The sequence below is a fragment of the Periplaneta americana genome, chromosome 7 (genome assembly GCF_040183065.1).
Source record: "Periplaneta americana isolate PAMFEO1 chromosome 7, P.americana_PAMFEO1_priV1, whole genome shotgun sequence".
Taxonomy (NCBI): Eukaryota; Metazoa; Arthropoda; class Insecta; order Blattodea; family Blattidae; genus Periplaneta; species Periplaneta americana.
This window is the reverse complement of record NC_091123.1, coordinates 14,908,984-14,935,140: the sequence shown is the minus strand read 5'-3', so window position 1 is coordinate 14,935,140 and position 26,157 is coordinate 14,908,984. Positions and strand designations below refer to the sequence as shown.

The 26,157-nt window shown below is 35.0% G+C and overlaps 1 protein-coding gene across 2 annotated transcripts; it reads left to right on the top strand.

Moving 5' to 3' along the window:
• Positions 1-280: 280 nt before the first annotated feature.
• Positions 281-17,499, top strand: LOC138702934 (RING finger protein 122-like). 2 transcript variants are annotated; one of them, XM_069830345.1, is made up of 4 exons: positions 281-391; positions 1,014-1,240; positions 8,897-9,020; positions 13,195-17,499. In XM_069830345.1, exons 2-4 carry the CDS (start codon positions 1,068-1,070, stop codon positions 13,237-13,239), a joined length of 342 nt encoding a protein of 113 aa, XP_069686446.1. In that variant the 5' UTR covers positions 281-391; positions 1,014-1,067; the 3' UTR covers positions 13,240-17,499. The 2 variants fall into 2 exon arrangements, with proteins under 2 accessions (XP_069686446.1, XP_069686445.1); XM_069830344.1 differs by lacking the exon at positions 281-391 and having other exon boundaries at positions 932-1,240.
• The last annotated feature ends 8,658 nt before the right edge of the window (positions 17,500-26,157 follow it).

Here is a 26,157-nt window from a genome sequence, read left to right as displayed (position 1 = left end):
TCACATGATGCAAGCAACCCCCTCAACACGCTGTATATATAGCTACGGTGCAATGCCAGGAACTTGTGTTTAGGTAAGTTAATAGTTTTTTAATTTTAATTTAATATGTAATTCGGTGCCCATCTATTTGATATTTCTGATTTTTATATTTAATTATAATTATTTTTGGAACGGAGTGGTATTTTGGAGCAAAATCGGGTAATTGCAGAATGATGTGTGGGTATATTGGAGCAAAAATGGGTAATTTCAGGTTTATTAGTGGGTAATTTCATTAACAAGCATTGGCGACACTGATGAATGTATTTGTAAGTGGGGACTTCCCATTTTCTCTGCTGGCCTTTCTTCGGGGAAAAACATTATTTTTTGAGTTCACTACTACGTAGACATTCAGGTAAGGCGGATTGAGATTACGGTGAAGTGACTTGTGACTCAAGCAAATAATATATTTCGGATCAAATAAGAAAAATGTTGGATGTGTGCATGTGCGTGCGTGTGTAAGCCTACTGGGAATCTGCTAACAATTACACTATAATCTTCTCTTTAAACCTAAAGCAAATAAACTTTCATGTGAAAAGTTTTCTTTGTATGAGAAGATATTAATTTTTTATCATTTCAAAAAATGTATGGTGAGGGAAGGGAGATCGAGGGCACTCGTGAAATAAAAACTTGCAAGTCGCCCTTGGTTCGTAGTTCTTTATGAGGGCTAATGAGTGCAAACATTATGTAATAAATTATGTTTATATTGACTGCTTAATTGTGTTATATTTGTAATTATAAGTTATGTTAATAAAGATTACTGTTGAACCTTAAGCTGAAATTATATTTTGATAACACTGAGGTATTTATTATTTGAATCTAGGAGAGAAAAGTAGGAGACATTCTAGGGATTGTTTAGTTTGGATATGTTGGCAACCCTGCCAATTTCGATTCGATGTGACCTGAAAATAACCATGACGTGAAATTGTGTGCTATACATCTGATTCATTTGTAACGCGATTTTTTTTTTTTTACAGAGTTCCTACTTTGCATACTATTAGGTGATAGTGTAATAATTTTCATAATTAATTATGGAAAGAGAAAGAAATCAAGAAGGCCAGAGTTCAGATAGCTCTACTACCAAAGCAGTTATTGTTGGAACAGGAATTGTGTGTGGTGTTGTCGGTGCAGTTCTTGGTGCATTTGGTTATCATTTATGGAAGAAAGAAGAGGAAATGCAGAAGCAGATGCATTCCCATACAGGGTAGGTTAGGTTCTTGTATACAGTTACTGTATATATTTCATGCGTGATTTAAGATCACTGAAATCTTTTCACATATCCCTCGGCCTAATGTCACTTACACATCCCCTCAACTAATCCACTAACCTTGTCAGTTGTCACATACTTTGCAAAAGACCGGTGTCTTCTCGGAAATTACCGAAATCTTATGTGGAGTAAATTTCGCTAGTAATCTTGGTCTGTGATTTAGGTAGGAAATGTTTCATATGTTGATCAAGTTTGGAATGTTTAGTTTATAATATCTTTGTATGTGTATGATTTATTGCCAGTTTTATTGACTCGTATGCAGTGATTTAGATTAATATCTCAGAATTCTGGTAATTAGCGAGGAACCGCCGGTCTTATACAAAGTATGTGACAGAGTTAGTTTGGTTAGCTGAGGTGATACCTAAGTGACGTGAAGCCGAGAAATATGTGCAAAGATTTCAGTGATTAAAGATCCTCGGCCTCACGTCACTTAGATATTCCTTTGTCTAACTAATCTTGTCACATACCTTATAAAAGATCGGGGTTCCCTTGCTAATTACCAGAATTCTTTACAATTGTGTTACCAAAGGAAAGCAGATATCTATGCATACCCACCACCTACCGATTAAAATGCCTATATGCAAGGCATACTGAAAGTCTGAACTAACTATACTTAACCTGTCACCGATACTCTACCATAGATAACACGCTTTCTGTCTATTTTTGTGTATACCAAAAAGCTTACATGCTCCGCTAGCTACCACTCTCACAGCGACTTTCCACTCTTATTTCGGTGTAAAATTGGCGTTGCTGCTCAATTTGTCTTTCGTTTACGGTGCATATGACTTGACTAGAAGCCAAGTAGTAAATACATTCTATCTTTTCTTGGTAACGCAATTGTAAAGAAATACCGAATCGTGTTTCATTAGTATAGAGGGACAAGTCAGGTTCGGATAATGGTAAAGGGTTCTGATCAGTGGCGTGTGGTGATAAATAATCCTGGTGGTGCACAAATATTTATTATGATTATGATTATCATGTTATTATTATTATTATTATTATTATTATTATTATAGGTACTAACCACGACATAACTATACTATTATATGTTATATAGATATAGATTTACATAATTTTGTCAGTCAAGAAATTGCAGTTAATCAGTTTCCTATGTAGGTCCAGTAATAGCAAAGTAAAGTGTTCAATTTCTATTGCAGCACACCGTAAATAATATTGTTTTCGCTATATTGCGTTTTATAACACAGTTCACACGTTCACAAGCATTCGATACGTGTGTCATCTCCTCAGCCTTAACTGCTAAAAGTCAGCAGCTTTCTTTATTTCTTTGAAATCTCATCATGGCATACATCAAAATGGCTTAAAGGACTTTGTTCTGTATAGTGTCTGATGTGCTCTTAAACACTGTTGCTCTTTCCAAATGTTCCTTAAGAGTGTGTCTAATTCAGAACTAAAATTGATAACGCCAGAAAAATACTAGCGTTTAAAGATTAGTTTCCGCCATCGTGACCTCTTAAAGGCAACAAAACCGCACGCACATATCTGTTCTTTGTAACTTTATCATTGTGAAGTGCAACAATCCAATTTTGTCTGTATGTTTGTTTGTCCCAACACTGCTAATTTAACATTATTGTTGAATGTGCAGCTGAAACGTGTTTTTATTTCTTTCATTCATGTGCTTCAAATCAATCATACTTACAGAACGATAATCAAAATTATTTAGTTACTACGCAAGCCCTAAATTCAAACAGAAAAATAAATACAATTCATAACACGTAGCCTACTTGTTTTTGTCAATGAATGTTCGCCGTCGAACAATAGGCAAGGAAAACAAACTACAGCGTCTTTTATATTGCAGCCACATATTGTATTTTTTGTAAGTCCGAATGTTGAATTTTCTTGTCACTTCTCTATTACTGTTCTTCGTCACTTATAATTTTAATTCCTGTGTAGGTCTACCCATCTTCTTTATTTTTATCTTTTCGGGTAAAGTTGTTACAGAAAATTACATATTTAAAAGATTTTGCACACTATTCATTGCAATATTTATGATGGAACGGGCCAACAGCGACTGCAGAACACATCTGAAAGTGCTCCTAACCCCTCTTACGCACACTGTACTGGCTCCCTACCATGCTCCAAAGCCTGCCAGTGAAACTCTACTACTGCGCATGCTCGAATGGAACAGTGTGCCACAAGTGTCGAGTGGTAAACCTAAGTCCCAGGCGTCAACAAGAACAGTACACGTGCAGCGTTATTTTTACATAGTACCGTATTATAATAAAGAATTATGTCACTCACATAGTCTACTGCAGCTCATTGATATAAATTTAAAAACGTGTGTTATTTGAAGAGGTGGTGCACTGCTCCTGTGCTCCTTAAGAGAAATCGCCACTGGTTCTGATCCCTCGTTCTTAACATATATTTTATTTCTCCTTGCTTGTAAGTCATTGCCTACTGGATCACATCAAGTTCATAGCATGTTCTCCTACAGACAAGTTATATTTTAATTATTGAAATGCTCCCTGGAGCAATTGATGGTACCAAATTGTTGATAATATTTTCGACTCAATTTTGAAGAAACCGTAACATTGTGGTGTTCCCTAATGCGAAATACGGATCGCTGTGTGTAAGCCTACAAGATTTTTTAAGTGATAAAAACTATTATGTTTGCTTTTTGGGAAGAAACCAGTAGGCTTGTAGGTATTAAGAAGTCTATGTGCTAGTTCAGTCAAGTTGTTATGTTGTCGTTTTGCAAAATATCAGGAGGCCTGCCAAAAGATTTTAAGAAAATTTACTACTTTCTTGTGAAGTTAGCATTTTACCAGGTGAGTGTTATTATTTTGCGAGGTGTTGAATAAGGCATATTAGTAAGTGAACAACAGTGGTATTTGACCAGTGATTGTATGTTATACTACGTTTTGGAGGGATGTGGGACACCAGCAGCAGTAGCAGCAGCAGGATGAGGAGAAGTGACGAGAGTAGACCAGTCTTTCAGATATGCCATGTATTTGGATAAACTTTGGGTTAAGAACAAATAATTATTCATTCATTCATAGTGTTCTGCCCAAGGGCAGGTCTTTCACTGCAAACGCAGCATTATCCAGTCTTTCCTATTTTCTGCCTTCCTCTTTGTCTCCGCATATGATCCATATATCTTACAATGTCGTCTATCATCTGATGTCATCTTCTGCCACGAACTCTTCTCCCCTTCACCATTCCTTCCAGTGCATCCTTCAGTAGGCACTTTTTTCCCAACCAGTGACCCAGCTAATTCCTTTTCCTCTTTCTGATCAGTTTCAGCATCATTCTTTCTTCATCCATTCTTTCCAACACAGCTTCATTTTTTACTCTTTCCATTTCACATGCTCCACCTTTTTCCATATCCACATTTCAAATGCTTCTATAAATAATTATGACCACTAGAAAATAACTTTGGCGTTTTTCACCTGGTCCAATAATGCAATGCCAAAGTGGTTTGCCACCAGCCATAATTATTTGACCCAAAGTACATACATACATGGGTCATTTGCAAAATTTGTATAACGATTGGACAATTGAGAACGTCAAAATTAAAGTACTATTTAGTGCATATTCTGCATGTATTAATGTAGTGCAGCCACTGTACACTCACCTTGCTTTACAGCACTGTTTTGAATTATGGGTCAATGTTACTTATGTCCCGCCCACTATAGAAACATAGGCCAATTTTACACATAATTATTTAGTATAACTTGTTGCTTCTTTGACAGGTTAGGTTTGCTTAGTTTAGGTTTTTGTTATAGCCTACCTTGCATATACGATTATAGCGCAACATTGGCAGTGATAAAAGTGAAATATTCGTTCAGTGGGCGTTGGATACTCTACATTCACCGAATTATGTAACAGACATGACAAAGCAAACATAAGCATGTGCTAACCTAAAATTTTTTTGCTTAAAAATCTTCAAAATAGCAACTTACTGCACACGTGCACTATTATGTCCTTTTGATCTTGACTTTATATGTTGTTATTTGTGGAAAACACAACACAAACAGATCTGACAGAGTAAAAATGCACGCTTAGACTAAAACATAAAGCAAGAGTATGACACACAATCTCGCCAAATCAAAATGGGTGAACATAGTAGTACAATCAAAATGACTCTTTGTGCATCATCTTGGCTTGTGCTGACATCTGTGGGATTTCTTTTTCCATAGGAACAGATTGGTGTGTAACAGACCTGACTGACTTACTGGACTAGAGTAATTATGCAATAATATTTAAGGAAATATAAACTCAGACATAAATGAATAAGTTTTGATAATATCCAGTGGCGTCTCCTGACTTTGATCTTAAGGCGTTGGCAAAGAAAAAAATTAAATAAAACATACTTTATTAACCTTTACACATTCCCTCACATTTTTTGTGAACAAATAATAGGAAAGTCATTCATAAAGGTAATTAGCGTAAATTTTCGTCTAATTTTGAAACATCAGTAAAATTGAATCAAGCTGAGAGAGTAAACATCGATTAAGATAAATCTAAACAACATATAAGTATAATTAATTAAAAACCAAAAACACTAAAGCTGTCTCATTACTCACAGTTATTTGAATTCGAAATCCACTCTCCTTTCCTTCTGCAAGAATTTCTTGATTACTGCTTCGTAGAACCTGGATTTGTCCTCTCGTATGCTGACAAGTAATTCCTTCTCGATAGAGATCAGGCTTAAGTTAGACATCCGGTTCTGTGTTCGAGTGGAGCGGCAGTAGGTGTGGATCCTCTTCAATGATGAGAATGACCTCTCCACAGATGACGTAGTGCAAGGAATTGTTGAGACCAGCAATGCTAATTTGTATATTTCCGTAAATCCACTCATTAAATTCATGTCCAATAGATAATTTACAATTTGAATTGGCGTTTTGTCCGTCCCTTCATTAGAAGCATACCATACGTGAAGTTCATTCTGGAGTTTGCTTACATTAAAAACACTGCCATAAATATTTTGCACTCTATTTAATAAATCATTAGGGAAGTTTTCTCTTTTATTGAAGTGGTCCATTTTTGTTGGATTTATCAAATTAAAATACTGTAGCTTTTCAAATGATGCAAATCTAATTGTTAACTGGTTGCTAACATTATCAATGATTGCTAACATTATCAATGATTTCGAAATAAAGTCACTTGAAATAATCTCGCTGTGACTCAGTGTTCAATCTCCTCGTTTTTACTTCAGTCACCTCTTCATCTTCCACAGTATCATGAATAGAAGACCACACTGCTTCGAAATTCTCTCTTTCCTTTTGCGGCTGCTGTTGAAATTATGTTATTTTACTACTGGTATACAAAATATCAACATTTTTAGACTGGAGTATAGTGAACAAAACATCCGAAAAAGCAAGTAGGTTAGATAGAATCTTTATTAAAAATGTGTTCTGGAAATCCTTGAGGAAGCTAGAAAATCCATTTGCGGTCATTGCAGTTATATGATCAAAGTTTCCACTTTCCTTGACATGTTCAAAGAACATTATCAACGCTTCTCTATTCTCACTGACTGTATGGATAAGTCTAGAGGTAAAATTCCATCGGGTATTAGACAATGATGGTAACTTTCGGGACATGAATGCTGAAAGCTCATGTAATCTCTTAGAAGAATGAGAAAAAAATGTAGGCAGTGATTTAAGACCGGAAAAAAATACTTTTAGGTCCTTGTTACATTCTAATGACTGTTGAAGTGCTAGGTTCATAACATGAGCATAGCAGTGCATAAAGAGAGCTTTAGGATATTTTTCCAAAACTTTGCTTTGAAGTCCATTGAGGTGACTACTCATCATGGCAGCACCATCATATGTTTGAGCGACTAGTTTATCTCCACAGTTATATTGTTCCATTACTTCATTCACATGATCAAAAAGAGCTGCTGCAGTTCTGTCAGCGCTCACGTCACGAAACCCAAGAAACCGTTCTACTATTTTCTTCTGTGAAACTGAAAAATAACGATATACAGTTGATAACTGTGACTTATTGCTTACGTCTGATGTTTCATCAAGCATAATAGCCACAAAATCTGTATTCTGGATTTCGTTGTAGATTTCATCTCTCAGAACATCGGCTACTGAATTGATTAAATCATTTTGAATGTTTGCAGAAGTACCGCGGAAAACTGTAGACGTTAGTAAATGTTCTTTCAATGGTGAATCGAACTCGGCACTTGCAAGAAGAAATTCCACGTAATTTCCTTTGTTTATAGATTCTGAACTTTCCTCGTGGCCTCGAAATGACTGTTCCTGATTCGCTAAATAGCAAACAGCATTAATCAATCTCTTTAATATTTCCCTGTTCTTTTTTACTTTTTCGTTATGCAGTTCTATTTCAACCTTTCGTTGAGAATCCAGAAGAACGTCAATTCTAGTAGGGGATGCAATAAATCTGTTGAACGTTGAAAAAGTAGAGAGATGAATTTCTGACTCACTATGTTTCTTCACAGCAGTATTAAGGTGATTTAAATCACCTTACCCTTGCTGATTCCAAACAGTTTTCTTTGTTGAAAATAACAAACATGTCCAAAAATAAAATCTGTTCACTACATCACAGCCGCAGAGCCAGCTTGAAATCTCATATAGCTCTTTCCGAAAATGTCTCTCAAACCCCCTTCCAGTTTCAGTAGCACCACATTTGCCCTTTACAGACGTTGATATTATTAAATTAGGACATGGTCTGCCGCTGTCAATAACTTGTTTTTTTGTATGCGTAAGGAAGCGATGAAAAAGGACTATGTAATAGTTTTTGTACGCTTTCACTAGCCATCTTAAAATGATACGCAACATCAGCGATAACTGCTCATGCCGGTACTAGCCAGTGACTCGTTGCAACGCCATGGCAAAGTTTAGCGCGTTTCATACTGCTAGGCTAGGCCGCTAGACGATAGATAGCAGTAGCAGTTCAGTTGAAGCGTTAATAATCATTATTAAAGAAAAACACTCATGTAATGTACTTTATACGGATTAAAAGAATAATACCATAATTTCCTAATTTTATTTGGGCGTTGGCGCACGACCCGCACACCCCCAGAAGACGCCACTGATAATATCAAATGTTTCTTTGATTTTTTTCTCAATTACATTATTAAACAAACCTTTATCTGGACATAATCATGCTCCATTTTAAAAACTTAACTAGTATGGACACGGCATTTTAGCTGTTACTATCAGAATTTTATTTTATTCTCGTGAATTTTTGTGACGTTTACTACATTAGTATTGAAACTACTCACTGTTATGAATTAACTCTGTCGTTATAAATGCAATAATGGGAAGGGTAAGAATTGATGGACGTCATTTGTTATACAAATTCTGCAAGTGACCCACATACATACATACATACATACAAACACACATATTGCATACATACTTTCCATACATATGCATACTTTTGGTGAATACTGTCTATCGTCAAAGTATGTAACCCTTTCTTGGATAGTCTGTATAATTGCACAGTATTTTACATATATTTTAAACTTCACAAAGGTACTGTAAGAACCCTACCGTAGCTAGTGAATGTATAAAATAATAATACTGCATGAAAGACTATAGCATTGGTTCATGTCTCAACCATGATTTAGTGTATGGTACATTAATTACTGTTCTTTTTTAGATCTGGCAAAGTATACAACAAAGGATCGTGCCCAATCTGTTTGGAAGAAATGCATGAGCTGACTGTTCTCCCCTGTGGCCATCAGTACCATGCTACGTGCACAAAACAACTTAGAGATGTGGATGTAAGTAGATGTATAAGGTTACTTTTTAATGAAATGAATTTGTAGTCTGTAACTTATTAACTTAAGAACTACTGGTGGAAGGCACACACCGCAAGAAGCATTGAGCTGTGGAAAAAAAGGGGATTTAAGTGTGGAGAAAAGAAGAGATAATTGTAGATGGTGGGACGGTGGAATGTTGAACATTGTAGCTACTAGTTGACTTTTGACTCTTGCTTGCTCCTTTTTCTCGACATCTCATCCACATAAACTTGTTCGTTTTATTTTTTCTTCTTTAAATCTCACTGTCATACTATTGCATGGTCATTAGTTGCCATACTTATGATATATCGCAATGAAATTGGAACTTATCTTACGAGGATTTGAATATGCTTCATCACATCTGTAGGTAGTGGAGTGGATGATGCTTTAGCCATCTTGGTTACCAGTGCTTCTGGTGGAATAAAATTCCAGATGTTCCTCATATATAGGGTGTATCAGAAAGAACGGATGGATTTCACAGTGCAAGAAAATTGTAAGGATTCATCAAATAAAAAATTTATTGTTATCAGCAGATTCACCAATACATGCAGTTTATTTACAGTATACAACATCGTCCATATGATGTCCTTGGCTTTCGATACAGGCATCGAGGCGTTTTCTGTAGTTCGCCGTCACTTTAACAGTCATATTTGGTGGGATTGCCACGATTTCTTCACGAATCACCGTCTTCAGTTCGTCCAGTGTATGTGGTTACTTACGCCTTCAAATGGTCCTAAAGAAAGAACTCACAGGACGCGAGATCTTACCGTAACCTCGGACAATTTGAGTGCAATAGCATGTTTGCGGGCTGATCGTTCAGGTGGCCAGACAATCTACTGTCTGTCTCCACATTTGCAAGTGTACATGCGCTCCGTGTTCGTCTAGGTGATTTCTTCTTTAATGTTGAACCTGTGGTACGAAATGAAGCCAGCCACCACAAAATTGTATTCCGAGTTGGAATCCTAGCATGATGTCCGATGTCGAAATGAGTCCTGAGTGGCGATCACAGACTCTTCATTTTTCAAAAATGTCTCTGCGATGAAAGCACATTGTATACCAGACCAACACCATGTTCTCAACTGAAATTGCATTCTCTTGCTGACCCAACAGTCGTGGTCCCCCTCACTCTATCCCTCCTCTCGCTGCGTATCAATAGTTTGAAATCCATCCGTTGTTTCTGACGCACCCTGTAGAATAACGTTGTTACCAATATAACATGCGTGCAGTCCACGAAGAATTACACAGACAACAGACTAGCCTATTTATTTAGTTGTTACTATAACACGGAGGACAGAATACTACACTGAGTCCCGGCAAATGTTCTTTGTTGGCAATCCAGTGGCAGCTCTCCTCCACATCCGTTATTTCGTACTATGTTACATTAATAACATTCGGTATTCATCCTCTTCACAGTAGTTGCTGGAAGTATTGCCCATCTTGTGTGATACATCATTTACAGAACCTGTTTCATTAAACCTATTCACAAGTTCTAATATTTTTCTGCATGGAACTGAGCGGCCAGGACATTTACGTCTAAAGTTTTCGTGTTAAATGAACCATTTTATTAGCTGGATGGACACACACTACTTTAGATTTACACCGAACCTGCACAATAATACTAGCACCATTTAGGGACTCAAACAATGTAAAAAGGAAATGGGAGAACCCCGAGAAAAAACCCAACTAAGATCTTTTCCTCCACAAGTGTCACTATGGACCAACCTTAAAAAATGTCGTACTTGTTTTTACGAGAAAAAAAATTTCCTCCTCCAGTTAGGAATGACTGGTTTATATTATATGGGTGTGCTGCAGGATTTTAAATTACAACTTTAGTGTGCCACATGTTGAAAAATGCTGGTGTAGAGGATAGTTTACATTATAGAAGGAAATCTTGATGTAGTTTGTCGAAGATGGAGAAAACTAGATTTTTTTTACGGAGATCATAATGTTGGGCAGCAGGAACTTTATGAACAGATCTATAGAGTTTTTTTACTGGAAAAAGTCCGTAATTGCATAGGAAAACAATTAAACTTACCAATTTTTTCCAATATGCCCACAATATGCATTCAGGAACAGGCTGAACTTTAAATTTGTTTATGCAGCTTGTTATTTCTAATAAATGAAGGGAGTTGACAGCGAAAAAAATGTGCTTTTATATAACATTGAATATTCAACATAGAGCTGGGGACGGAGCGAGTAGAACTGTTGAGTTACTCGGTTCTATCGGTTTATGTGCTTGGCAGCGGAGCACCAAAATTACTCGGTTAACTGTAGCCGTTACCGGTCACTTCAAACATTCAAACAGAGTTCACGTGTTTCACTTAATTCTACCAGACAACAGCGTAGGTACTGTTGTATTTAAATATTTTCTGCTGCAGGACAAATTATTTCCTTATCTCCAAGGCGGGCTGAAAGCCCTCTAGTATTGAAGGGGAGTTCATCCTATTATATGACTGTCAAGTGGGCCTAATGAACATTGTCAGTCTGAACATATTACTATAGATACTACTACTAATAATAACAATAATAATAATATATTATAATATAATAATAATATTATTATTATTATCATCATCATCATCATGTTAGAGTGTTTGATTAATATTAAAATATGTTAAAAAAATAAGTGCATTATATTTTTCTTCTATTTGTGTTTATTGGATTTGTGTTACTTCATCAGTCATAATTTTATTTGTATTTATTTCTACGAATTATGTTACCTAATTACTTTAATTTATCAATAATATTACTCTTCACCAAAGAGAACATGGTTGTATTGAAGGTTAGTAATGTTATAAAATAAATAAACATTATGTTCTTCAGTTTAAGATTCCATGTTTTATTGATTATTTTATCCACTTTCCGTAATAATAAATAATTCTGTGTGTTATTTTTTAAGTGTTTTAAGCAGCGCTTCATGGACCCAGTTTCTTTCTATCTTCTTTTTTACTTAGCTGCAGCGTTTAACGTTTACCTCACATGTTAATTTATTAGCTGTTAGTATTATAAATTATTTTATCAATTTTATTTCGTCTGTCATATATAACAACACTGAAGGTTAAATAGGCCTTTCATACAAAATAACTTTGCAAATAGTTGTAATCACGCAAATGAAATTTGCAACGGCCATTTTGCAATGAAGAGAAGCATTTTTTCCTCGTCAATTGGCAAAGCGAAAGCGCTTTACTACAAACGCTTTTAAAACATGCTTGGTTCCACTTTCAAAGTACGTTCTAAAATCGACTCAATCTATCTAAATTTTAAATCTGCTGCCACAAATTTGTACTCGGTACTGTACTAGGTTCAACCGAGTAATGATATCACAGCAACTGCTCCGAACCGCTCTGTCCCCAGCCCTAATTCAACAGTCTCCTGTTAGATTGCGGAAATAATAATGTGATTGTCAATTCTCGCCACATTCTTGTTTCTCTTGAGTTGTAACTTGTAACATTTGCCAATTGAATTTTGAATTGAATTGAATTTAATGGAGGGGACACTATGGTCCAGCACTGCAACCTGTTAAGGTCTATTGCGCTAACACTCTGGTGACGCAATCCCAAACCCACACTGGCTGACCATACTAAGGTTCTCTCTGTGCCCAGCACCCTCCGTGAGTCACCAGGTGGCGTTTGGGGAATGTTACGGAATGATAACGAAATGGAGAAATGGTGACGGAATGATGTAAATGCCTAATTTGGGGAAAAATGGGAGAAACTCTATCTGGGATCTTGTCCACCACAAGTGTCACTATGGATTTTTTCCTATGAAAAAATCCCAGACCTGACCGGGAATCGAACTCGGGCCGCCTGCGTGACAGTCTGAAGGTCTGACCATTCATCTACCGCAGAGGGTTAACATTTGTCAAAGTAAAGAAAATTTAAAAAAAATTCCAGTCTGGGGAACATTCTTTTTGTGGAAATATTCCCGCTTGGAATATTTTCACATCCCAACACAAATGTCAACCTCCATAAATCAAACAAAGGCTGAGAGAACCCTGCTTGATAACATTTCTTGATAACAGTGGTTGTTATTTCACAATTAATAAGCTTTGCTCTAACCTTTTTTTGGAAACTTATCATTTTGAATATTGTGCTGAACGTTTGAAAAATAATCCTTTGTGATAGGGTAATGTACCTATGTTTGTTTCTGTTCTCAGGCACGTGCTAGATGTCCAGTATGCCGTAAGAACATCAAAGATTAAGAAGTAATATTAAACATCTGCTTCCATATCAGCGTAATATTGGTAATGGTCTTCAGAAAGATGAATTGGGATATAGTTAAGCCTGTCCAAAATAACTGTTAATTATACCACACATTAATGTAGAATATAGCAAGAGAATCTCATACTTTGTTTGATTCATGGTACCCTTAATTCCTCAGCAATATTTTCAAAAATAGGCCGGAGTACTTCAGTTTTTATTTATTATGTAGTTAAGCCCTAACAACTTAATATATTTTTGTTGTGATAATGTTACTGCTATAGAAAAATGTCTCATACGACATTTAAAGGGAAAATAGGCCTATTAATGAGGGTTTGCTGGGATGCTGCAGTGAACCAGTTTGGAAACCTTTGTCATATACTGAGTAAAGAGAAATTGAAATAGATGAAAAGAAATAAATTATCAAGTTCTGAATTGGAATAACTTCAGAAAATGATTGTGTATAAATTTCTCCGTCTCTGTCTTTGTTCAAGTGTGTATGAATTTCTTTGTCTCTGTTGTTCATTTCATCTTTTTCTGCTTCCCCATTTTAGTAAAAATTTGCTTTAAGAATGCAATCTCTTGTTACGTTCCAAATTAAAATATAATCAAAGGGATGAATGTGGTTAGGAGTTTATAATTGGAAACTGCTAGATGTATGAAAATGATGCGAAAATATGGACACTCTATAAAATTATTTTTATAGATAGGGTCCGTATGCTGATTATTACCTAACACTTTTCAAGAAAGAAAAAAAAAACATGAACTTACATTCAAATCGTTGAAAATTTTCTATAGGCTAATTTACAAATAATGTAGAAGAAATTTAAAATTTTAATAAACATGTTCTTTCCAGAACACGGTACACAACAATCATCTTATTTTGATATCACTTGTATTTTTGTAGTATTTCTGTCTTATAAATTGAAGGGGTGAGAATGAGATAGTTTAAAGTCACACTTAAGAAAAATCGTATTTTTTTTTACGAGTTCATTTCTTACACTAAGAGGAAGCTACTACAGTAGAACTTGGTTATAACGACATCCAAGGGACCTTGAAAATAATGTTGTTATAAACGAGTGTCGTAGTAACCGAGATTCATATTATCAGTCTAGTGAGGTGAAAATTGAAAATAATAAACATAATTAGGCTTATTTTAGATTTATGTATTCACTTTTAAGCATGAACATGAACACAATAAAATACAAGTACAATTATAAATACAGTATTCTGTATTAAAACAGTTTGTTCATTACTCACCAAACTTATTTACTGAGGAGTGAAATAATCATTTTACTTTGTTGTCTCCTACTTGCCCAATATACACTTTCTAAATTACATTCTATGTTCATTATTTCAGTTGCAATTTCACTGCTCCTTCTCCTAGCTTCATAGAAATGTTCACAATTCTAATGGCTTCTAAAGTGTCACTCACTTCTTTTAGCGACCACACTGCGTTAAAATGCGTGCACTTAGTGAAATCTTCCTGTCGAAACTGACCGCATGCAGGTACCATTAATACCGCATGAATTCGAGCAGGTTACAATGGGATGAGGAATCTGCCTGCATTCCAGAGGTCTATGATAGAAGGGAACAGTAAAGGATTTGCCAGATTTCAGCTAAATATTTTAGTTCTTAGAAAATTGTATTCCAAACTGAGGTTGAAAATGACGTTATATGCGAAGTAGACGCATATACGTTTGCCGTATTAAGCAAGGTAGAAAGGCATATGTCTTATGGGGAATTTGTTGGGACCACAGAATATTTGACGTTATAGGCGAGGTGTCGCACAAAACGAGGTCACTATAACCAAGTTCCACTGTAGTTATTATAATAATTACTCAACAAATGATGTAAGTATTCGCCGAAGAATTTAATGAGGCGTTTAGATTTCAACATGATTAACTCCATTTTTGGTTATTTCAGAGATTCTAAGTTGGCAATGTATTAAATTGACCATATTTTCAGTTGTGAATGTGATTAGCTCCATAGTTCAGTAAAAAGCTCACAAAATGCAATATTCTTCTTGACTACGTCACAGAATCAATTATGTGTATTTAACTTTAACCTTGAATATCTCAAAATCTTTGGAAAAGGAGTTAATCATGTTGACTTCTGAACGCCTCTTATGATAATGCACCTATTAGCATTGGACTCTAAACCTTTAATACACTCTCCAGTAAAATTTTGTCTTTGTGGCTTAGGACTACATGATCGAGCAAAATAGTTTTGGACAATGAAATTTTGAAAAGGGTAAATGAGTTCACATATTTGGGTTATACTTCGACATTTGAGGAAGAAGCAGATATAGCAAACAAAATTTACAAAAACCATGGGAATAATTAACAGTATCTTGAAACGATCATTAGTACAAAAGAACACAAGAATACATTTCTATAAAACTCTTGTAAGGCCAGTGTTAAGCTATGGTAGCAAAGTATGGACTATAAGAAGAAGGTATGAAAGCAAGATAACAGCTAATGAGATGTGATTTATGCAATATACAGTAGAACCCCGATTTTCCGTCACTCTATTAACCGATTGGTGGATTATCCGACTGTCTTTCTCTCGCACTCTTTTCTTGTTTTTTTTCTGCAGAAAAATTATGAAATACTGTGCATTTGATTAGTACGAATTTTTTCTACTGAGTGTCTTTTATAAAGTTTTACTCTTATACAGTATGGTCTACTCTTCGAGGGGTCTAAATTCTATGCAAAATGCCTTCCATAGGTGTCAAAGAAAAGGAGTTGTGCTATGAAATATAGTGTAAGTGATAGAGTGGTGTGAGAAAAGAGAAACTGTGGTTTATCTCGCATTACAACTGTGCACGATTTAATTAAAAACAAATATAAAGTGTAATAAGTATGTAAATCTACAACATGAGACCTGTACTATTCCTATATTTTCACAGACAGTCGTCATAAGGAGTTTCTTGGGTCTTAAAAACCCATAATTGAAAACCAGACTTAAATTAGTGTACGTCTGATCCACTACCTGGCATGTTAAAAACACAAGACAACGGAGGAAATTACGAAACTGTATAATGCACTTAATTTATGAAAACCGTATATGGTACGGATTATCCGAATTTTTTTATTAACTGTTCACTCCACACTCTTCATTACTACGGATAATAGAGGTTCTACTATACAGCACGATATACAAGATGGGACCATAAAGGAAATGAAGTAATGTAAGAACTGGGACTAAAGCCAATTCTCCACTATATACAAATTACCAGGCCAACTGGATGGGCCATCTACATGGCTAAAGAGAAAGAATAAATGCACGTTTAACAGGAGTTTAATATAGCAATTCCTTTATTTTTTAAAGCTCTGAACATGTATTTATATTAGGCAATTGTCACAATGGCCATGACTAGACTGAGAGAATCATGTGACTCTGATTCATGCCGTAGTCTGCCTTTCTTGTTAGCCACAGCTATCTATATCGGTTGTCATCGCACAGAATCCCAAGAGCTATGCTTTATTATCTCCCTCAAGGAAAGAGATCACTGGAACATCCCAAGAAATGCTGGAGGGACAATTCTTCTTTGAGACTGTAATAGGCCACATGGCCTATTACTTGGAAGAGATGATGTAGATGATGCTTAGGACTATATCATTCTCGTCCCTTCAATTGTAAAAAGAAGTTTTATTGGAACAGCACATTTTCATTACTCTTTGTCAGCTAGACCAATTTTTGACTTCAGGAATTGAGCCATTTTTATCTGTCAGTGTGTGTAGTGGGCATTAGAAAATATAAACTTTTAGTGCTTGGCATATTGGCATTAAAGCATTTTCGTACATTTTGGTGTAATGAGAATTTGAAAGCAATTGAAGTAGCATACATTTTGTTACAATTCCTTTGTGGCAGTGTACACTGAAAAATAGAATATAAGTTTAAAATATAGCCTAAATTATATTAAAAAGCCTAGAATTCCAATAACAAAGAATGATAAAAAATTATATAAATTAAAGTATAGGCTACATTTCACAGTAAGGGTACCATAATCAGGATTAATAAAAAGAGTTAGCTTTTTTATAGAATACAAAATGAAGGGTGATTGGTCATTAAAGTGTGGGTTGTGACAATGAAATATGGCTATTTTGCCAAAGTGATAGTTAATTTTTTCTCAGTTCCTATAATGAAAAGAAATATTTCCAGAAAAGAGCGAATTTTTTTTTAACTGATGATTAGAAAATCAGATTTCACTGTGTTACATTGATTTGATTAAACTTTTTTTAACCTGTTCTAAAGTAGGTTGCAGTGTTTTACTCCAGAGTTTAAATATTAAGTAACATAACTTTAAAAATATTAAATGTTACTAGATGTTTGTATGAGACTGAATATAAATTTCAAAAGTTTTTATACAATTCTTGTAACAAACTACCACATTGTTCTGTATCACATAGCATGAACATTAAATTTTTATCAGTGAACTTTGATGGGCTTTGTGATGTTAGAACACCCATAAATAGTTAATATCCTTTACAGCCAAAAGATTGCAGCACTAATCAGGAAATCTTCCATTTTGAGGGTTAGACCATTTTTTTTCTCACATGTCTTCGATTGGAAATGTTGATTCTGTATTGCTCTTACTATATTTGTTGAAATCTGTGCGTCAGTGGCTAACCATGACAATATCTTTGAAAAATATTGGAGTGCAAGAGGTCAAATGCCTGGCATTAGAAAACAACAACATATTTCTTGAAATTGAATATTTAAAGAGTGACTACAATATAATCTGAATAAATTGGATGTACTGTCTGTAATTTTATCCGACATTGTATGGTTACCATAATTAATGAAGATGTCTAATTTTAACTGAACTTTTGTGAATAACAAGTTCCTAAGATATATCAGCATATACCATTATACCAGCCCATTGTGAGATTGTAGCCTATTCAAAAACACTTGTATTCCTACAGTGACAATGTTGTGGTATCACTTTTCGTGAACAAGAAGTACCACCATCAGAATTCAAAATCAGACAATGCCATCATCAAAATTCAAAATCAGACAAGTCTTTATGGCATATTGGCATATACAGTCCATTAATTCTACAATGAGAAATAGTGTTTTATCCATTTGTTTCTCTGTCTTTCCATTTCTGTATGTTGAGAATTAAAATTAACTTTTAGATTTCAAATGAATAGACAAAAGTTATGTCCTTACAGGCTAAGATGCTATACAAAATAAAATTTTTATTGATAAAATAATTGAACAATTGAGCAGTCTTAAATTCCTTGGATACAACATTTCATATGAAGATGAAAAGGACATAATTAAATTTAAAAATAATAAATTTCATTACACTGTGACTGTAACAAGAAAAGTCTTGAAACCAAACTTTGTTTAAAAAAATACAGAATTAAGAATTTATAAGGCATTAGCCAGACCAGTGCTTTCATACGCCAATGAAGCATGGACCATTTGTAAAAGAGGTGAAGAAAGGATTACGGCAGCAGAAATGAGATTTATACAGCCTGCTACACTCCTTTAGATCACAAACATAATACAGACATTTTAGAAGAACTACAAGTGCAACCTGGTCTGAAACAAATTAAAAATTATCGTAATAACTGGACAGAACATACAGGTTTTGAGGTTATCTCTGCAACTACTATTACTAATCACGAGAAAAAAGAAGTTTGGGTAGACCTTTGAAGCACTGGAGTGAGACCGCTAGTTGGCCTAATGCGTGTAAGGTGATGATGAAGAAGCAGAATTAAAATTGAAGGAGGTGGAGGAAATAAAAGGTGAAAAAAGACAGGTGAGAATGTAATTATTAAAAAAAATAAATTCACATTCCTAAGCAGTTGTATGGTCTATCAGTACATTGCTCATGGTACAGCTTTATTCAGAAATTGGTCGTAGGTCTTCATTATTATTGTAAAGGAGAATTTTGTGAAATTATTACGTGGCACCTTTGTGACATTTACAATAAGTCATTGAATGATTCTTGTTGTTAATGTATTGTGTTAAGGAAATTCCTTGTAACATTTCACAGTGTCGTGGTTTGCATAGCATTGTAACCTTTGAATTATTAAGTCATTGAATGTTTCTTGTTGTTAATGAATTGTGTTAAGGAAATGCCTTGTAACATTTTACAATGTGGTAGTTTGCACACTATTGTAACCATTAAACTGTATTATAATATTTTATTTTGTTGTAATTTAGGCAGAGAATTTCTTGTTATTTATTGGTATTTAATTAATTTATTGTAAAATTATTTAGAATTCTCTTATGCTCTGAAATAAATTTCTTGAAGGAAAATGTGTACAAAATTTTTTTAATCAATGAAAAGAAAATACAGTTGACAAGTATCTAGTGTTCCTGCAATGGTTGGCACACATGATGTGTAGCATTGCAAAACTAGACATGTGAAATTAGAGCATTGTGCTGTAGTCCAAAACGTTAATCTAGCTGGATAAAATTAATAACTTTTCTCCTATTTAACAGATTTCCATCAAACAGTAGTTATTTGTTTTGTACTCATATATGTATAAAATCTCATTATGTTGTGTGAAAGGGTTGAATTTAGACAATAACTTTCGACAATTAATAAGTTTTCTCCTATCTAACAGATTTTATACAGTAGTTACAGGTAACATCTGTTACAAGTTTTATTTTTACAACTGTGATAGCGACTGAACTCTTGGTTAATATTTTTCAAATTGATACTAAGAATTGTACATTCCCATGATTATTGTCATCTTGTGTTAAATAATAATTGACAACTTGATACTGACACTTGCATAGAAATTGCTGACTTCATGTCAAGACCTATATACCTACCTGTTATTTTCGATTTGTGCTTCTTCATGAAAATGTTCACAAATACTTATACCCCTCTAATACCGACTGAACTGCTGGATAAATACTTTTCAATTTGGGACCAACATTTATTACTTTCCCGTGCTTCTTTCGGCCTTCTTGTGCTGATTAATAATTGACGACTTCATACTGATACTATGACAGCTGCAGTACTGTTGCACAGAGATGCCAAAACATGTACAACTGCCACAGTGCTTTTGTTTTATGCTTCTACATGATAATTCACTTTACACAAACACTTATAGAGTGGTAATACCGATTAACCTCCTGAATAAATGTTTATGCTCGACCATGCCGAAACGTAGTAATTATACACCTGGTAGTAGCCCTTTAATGCACCTCATTAAAGTACACCTATTCGTTATACTTCGGTTGTTCAGCCAATGAGAAATCACCATTGTACCATTATAAAACCGCAAGTATCGATTATTCTCGGATATGCAATCGAAAGACAATTAGTGAAACGCCACGGAGGCTGGAAATCCAATACTGTTGCAGAAGGTTATGTTCTGTTACTATAATAATTAGCGTTAATTGTAAATAATATTCAAATAAATTCAATTTGTCATTTCGTTTTTCAATTCTAAATCAATTTCCAGGTTATATCAATATTAATGTTCATGTTATTCTCTAGATTATATCAAGGTCAACGACATTCGTCCCTCGGAAAAAATCAATACTTTCGCGTCTGTGCACATCTCACAATTTAGAAGGTCAGTTCTGCTCTTCACTTAGATAACCATAACATGAATACTTATGAATAATTTCAAGTTAGAAATATGGTCGAGCATAAAAAGTGGTATGAAACTTGCCTATAATGGTAATTAAGATGCTTGCGCTCGTTTCATAAACAAACATACTCGCGTCTTAATTACTACCATTATAGGCTCGTTGCATAATGTACTATTTTCAAATTCTAAGATTTATTATATTCCCATACTTCTTGTGGTCTTGCTGTGCTGAATAATAATTGACGACTTCATATTGATACTCTGATTACATTAATGTAATAGGGACATATTGTAGTATAGAAATTGCTAACTTCATGGCAGGACTTGAATATCTCTCACAGTTTTTTTTTTTTTTTTACATCGACTTTGCACCAATATTTATACAGCAATGGTGATGGAGTATTTTTTTGAAATTCATACTACGATTTATTACATTCCCATGTTTCTTGTTGTCTTGTGTTGAATAATAATTAACAACTTCGTATCGATACTTCGACAACTGCAACAGGGTTCTGTACCGTTCTCTTGAAAATTGCTAATATGATGTGGAGATTTACAAATCTCTCGCACTACTTTTGTTTAGTGCTTTTACATAATAATTCTTGAATTTACACTTAGATCCAAAAATCTAGACGTTCACGAGGAAGTTCATTGTATTGCTGATGGTGGAAGCAATCGTAGGATCGATATCATAGCTATAAATAGAAATAGACAGCCGAAATAATTGATCCTACATCGGCCACTCAACCATCTGAAGTGAACGAAGAGAAAAAGAAAATCTACGAGCCCACGATTCAGTACCTATCGCCGAAATACAACATAGAAAAAATCACAGTTACCGGTCTCTTCTTCGGAGCGAGAGGCACCATCCCGAAAGCCTTTGTAAAGTGGAGGGAAAAATACAAGCTGACGAGAGATCTTCAAGATGCCATCGTCACCACCATAATCAAATTTTCTGTAGCGATATTTCGTCAGCATCTTTATGGTCTACACTCAATTTAAATTACACTTGGTTCTATTTTTTTTCTTATGTCTTATTCACTTTTGTCTGAAACCTGTTTATATAATTTTTCATTTTAAATTTTATTGTGAGCTATTCTGTGTCGCAGGGCAAACCCAAAATATTGGGTCAGACCAATAAATTAAATTATACAACTGCAGTGCCAACTAATGTGTTGGAAAAATATTTTTCAAATTCATTCTACGATTTTTATTAATATTTTATCAGCACAGAATATTCCAACTCATCTTCAGTTTTCTTCATTCCTTCTTCCATCGGTGCGTGGCAGCAGTCTTTCTATATTCTTGTAAATCACGTTTTAAATCTATTTACTTTATCCTTGTTATTTACATTTATGATATTTGAAGTGTCGGCTGGAACAACGTTATAAGTTACATTTGGTAAAATTTACAGGAGCTGCAGAAATGTGTACACGTACAATGTTGTTGTTATAGGGTAACAAAATTTTGAGTGGACAAATTTCACGTACTGCATTGATGGACAGTTGCAAGCCAAGGAGCATAGCAAGGTAACATTACATACAACATTATTACATGGAAACACGCTGAATGAAAATTTTGTAACTTGCAATGTTGTTCCAGCCGACGCTTCATTTATTGTGTTTTATTCTCGATATTGTCTTTGCATATTTCATATCTATTTTATTTCTTTTCTGTTTTTTTACTCGTATAATCTCTGTTTTGTGACCTAGTAGGGGTGTATCATGCGAGGGCGCATCAGGGTACTGCCCTGGTATTTTTCTCTGTAACCTGGGAGAGCCCTCTTTCTTTATTTTTATTTTTAAAAATAAAATTGTCTTATTTGCATGTTACTCAACTTTGTATTTTGTACGTGGGACTACGGTTTTAACCGGAACAATACGGTTTTAGCTCATTTCATTCCGCGTAAGGTGCGAGTCTTGAACAGTACGCCAAAATGTTCCGTTTTCAAATTCCAAATCCCGCTCGCAATACCTACGTCACATTTGCAGTGTGGTTGGTGGCGACGTAATAATAGGCCTATGTACAAGGAAAATTTGTGTATTTTATAGATTAAACTCGTGCATAAAAACCTAAAAATGAAGAGTTCACTGTAAGAATGATGGATGTCATTTGGAATACATTTTGCAGGAGAAGCGATTGAAAGTTTGAAATGCTTAGCGCTCAAAGCGTAACTGTGATTTTCCGATCATTACTGGACAATGACTATCAGTGTTAATGCCATATAACCCTTTATGTACATTCTATATGTCTTAAGCTATGCATTGACAGTCTTGGTTCATTTTCGACAAAAAAAAAAAGTGACATCCATCATTCTTGCAGTGGACTCTTCAAATAATATCTACAATAAAGTTTTTGCTAAGCTTTTCCCCATTTACGGCAATTATTTTCAGTAATGGCTACAAAATGGAAGGATGAAACGAATAAAACATTACAAATGTTATAAAAATGAACTTTTTGTATAATTCAGCAATGATGAAAAGTGTAGTGAATTTTAGGCCTACCAGTACAAGAAGATTTTGTTATATAAATAGTTAAATACGGCATATTCAAGTGGGAAAGATTAAATATAGGAATATATAAGATGAAAGAGTAAGTTCACAATATAATAAATGACGTAATAAATAATTACAATATATAATGCATAAATCATAATAATTGTATTAATTAATATGCAATATATTGGTTAGATCACTGACTGAGAAGAAACTGCCTACTGAAGGACGCACTGGAAGGAATGGTGAAAGAAAAGTTCGGGGCAGAAGAAAATGTATTATAGACATTAAGATAATATATGGACCATATGCGGAGACTAAGAGAAAGGCAGAAAATAGGAAAGATTGGAGAATGCTGGATTTGCAATGAAAGACTTGCATTTGGGCAGAAAACTATGAATGAATGCTCTTTTTATACATTCAATGGGTTTTTTTGTTCTAAGAAATTAAATGTGGATGAAAGGTGTTCCTTATTTCCCAAATAAAATTCTGGCAACCCTATCCCGAACATAACTAGACATTTTGAAAGACACTTTGTGTAGTATTTGGAACCTTTTTGTATTTTGTACTTCCCAAAGGCTACGAATTTCTCCTTTAAAAACAAACATTTCAGCAATAAGGTGGACTGGAGCTCTATCAGTTCGACTTCCTCACGAGCAGCCATATTATTCTCTTGAACAATCTTTATTTTGAATTGAAAGGGGTTATACAACATGAAATACGGATAGGCCTATCTGGTCACTAAAATAGTGTAATGGATGGATAGGAACACTATTTATTCCGGATCATACAACAAAGTTTGTATTGAAAAAGGCCCTCAGGTGCGTTTATGCTCGCGAGCACATTTTCACTCGCATGACGACAGCACCAAATGTCAAACAGAGCACCAGGTTGAGAATGCCTGATGAGGGCATGAGTAGGAAAACTAGTAGGAGCAGTTCGTCTATCCACCTTACGCTGATGGTTAATGGGTTGCATAACTATTAGGAATAAATGAAATATTGCACATCAGACTGCTCTCACTAGAAACGGGAATAAAGCTTTTTCACGCAAAAATAGTGCCCATGCTGTGTTACGGAATCGAAATCGTATGGCCAAGCCTTAATGTAGCTAACCTGGGCACGCTGGAAAAAGTGAAGGCAAGATTTCTAAAGAAGGCACTAGGAGTGGCAACGACAACACCATCTCGACTCACGTATGAATTAACAAGAGAACCATTCCTCATTGAAGAACTAAGGACCAATTTCCTCCTACCATCCACTGCTCAGACTGAGAAACTAACGAACTTGCTATATGCAAAGAAGTCAGAAATGTGGAGAGACTTTTACTGCAGCGAAGCCATGGCAAACCGAGACTGGACAGGACCAAACAGGACGGAAAGGCACATAATAACGAGACTAGCGGTACACGGCTTCCACCATACCTTGTGCAGAACAAAAAAATTCCACGACCCAGACGATTCGTGCATATGCGAACTCTGCGGTAATAAATGTGAACGATATCATATCGAAAGCTGCAAAAGAAGAACTAAATCTATCTCGCAGTACGCGGGCGCAGAATAAGATAGCCACAGATCACACGAGAGACTTCTTCCATGCACTTACGTGCGCATTTCAGTGTTCATCATAACTATTAGGACTCATTTCAACATTGCGAAGAAACTTCGATGCCAAACAGCACCCAAACTATCCATTTCCGGACATGGATTCCGTCTTGATAAATTATCACTTTACAATCTTACATTTATATAGACCCACATTAAAGAATTCAAAATTTCATCTTCTCGGGTAATTGTAAAAGATAGCTAGATTTAGCTGGAAAGCGCTGATATTGTCAATTTATGACTATGATTTACATAATCATCTTTCCCAAACAGTTCTTTACCCGTTCCGACAATAGTGTCACCTAGTAAGAACTATCGGATATATTTCAAAGGTTGTCCATTTGTTTAAACTTTGGCTCACTTACACAAGCAGAAATTCTGATGTTCAAAGATATCTGACTCTGCTAATCGATAATGATGGATAATTTAATGGTGTAAGTGTGGCTTCTTTAGTTATTACTTCTGTGAATAGATGGCGAAGATAAGTGTTGCAAATCCTACATAAATATATCCGCATTATTAGAATTCAATTTTTCATCACTCTGTTGGTTGTAAAACAGCACTGGGTTTAGCTGGAAACCTCTGATATAGTCAATTATGAGAATAATTTATGCTTAATCCACATAATAATTTTCGCTGGCACTTTTTTTAATAATTATGCCACCTATTGAGAACTAACGGAACTCTGAAAATTTGTCTAACTTTATATCTTTGGCTCTGACTTACCTCGTGTTTGAAAGTTCGCTTTACGTGATCATAAAATCGTAGGTCATAAATCTTTGGACGCCAGTGTACTCGCCCTTTTCAGCTTAATAGAAAAAAAATTATACATTTAGGAATAATTCCAAGGGGCCAGACTATTGTCTTTAAGATTATGAACATATAGAAATGTATAAGAATATACATTTATGTAGAAAAGAGCTACAGCCCTAATAATTATAATTAATTCGGGACTAATGACGCTAATTAATATTGTTATTAGCACAGATTATCCTCTCACAGGTCCTCTATCTTGACTTTGGTATATCTACTTTGTAGAAAAGTTCAGTCGATATGAATGCATTCGAGGTGAAAAGAGATTAAGTATAGGTCTCGCAAGTACGGATTACCGACGGAAGGAATGCGAATCAAACACTGCGATAAGGAAGAGCGGGCGACAGGAAAGGTCACGAGATAACTTGAATGATATTCAAGAGTACAGTCGGAAGAGAAATGACATCGATAGAGTCACTCTTGCGTTGTGATAGTTAC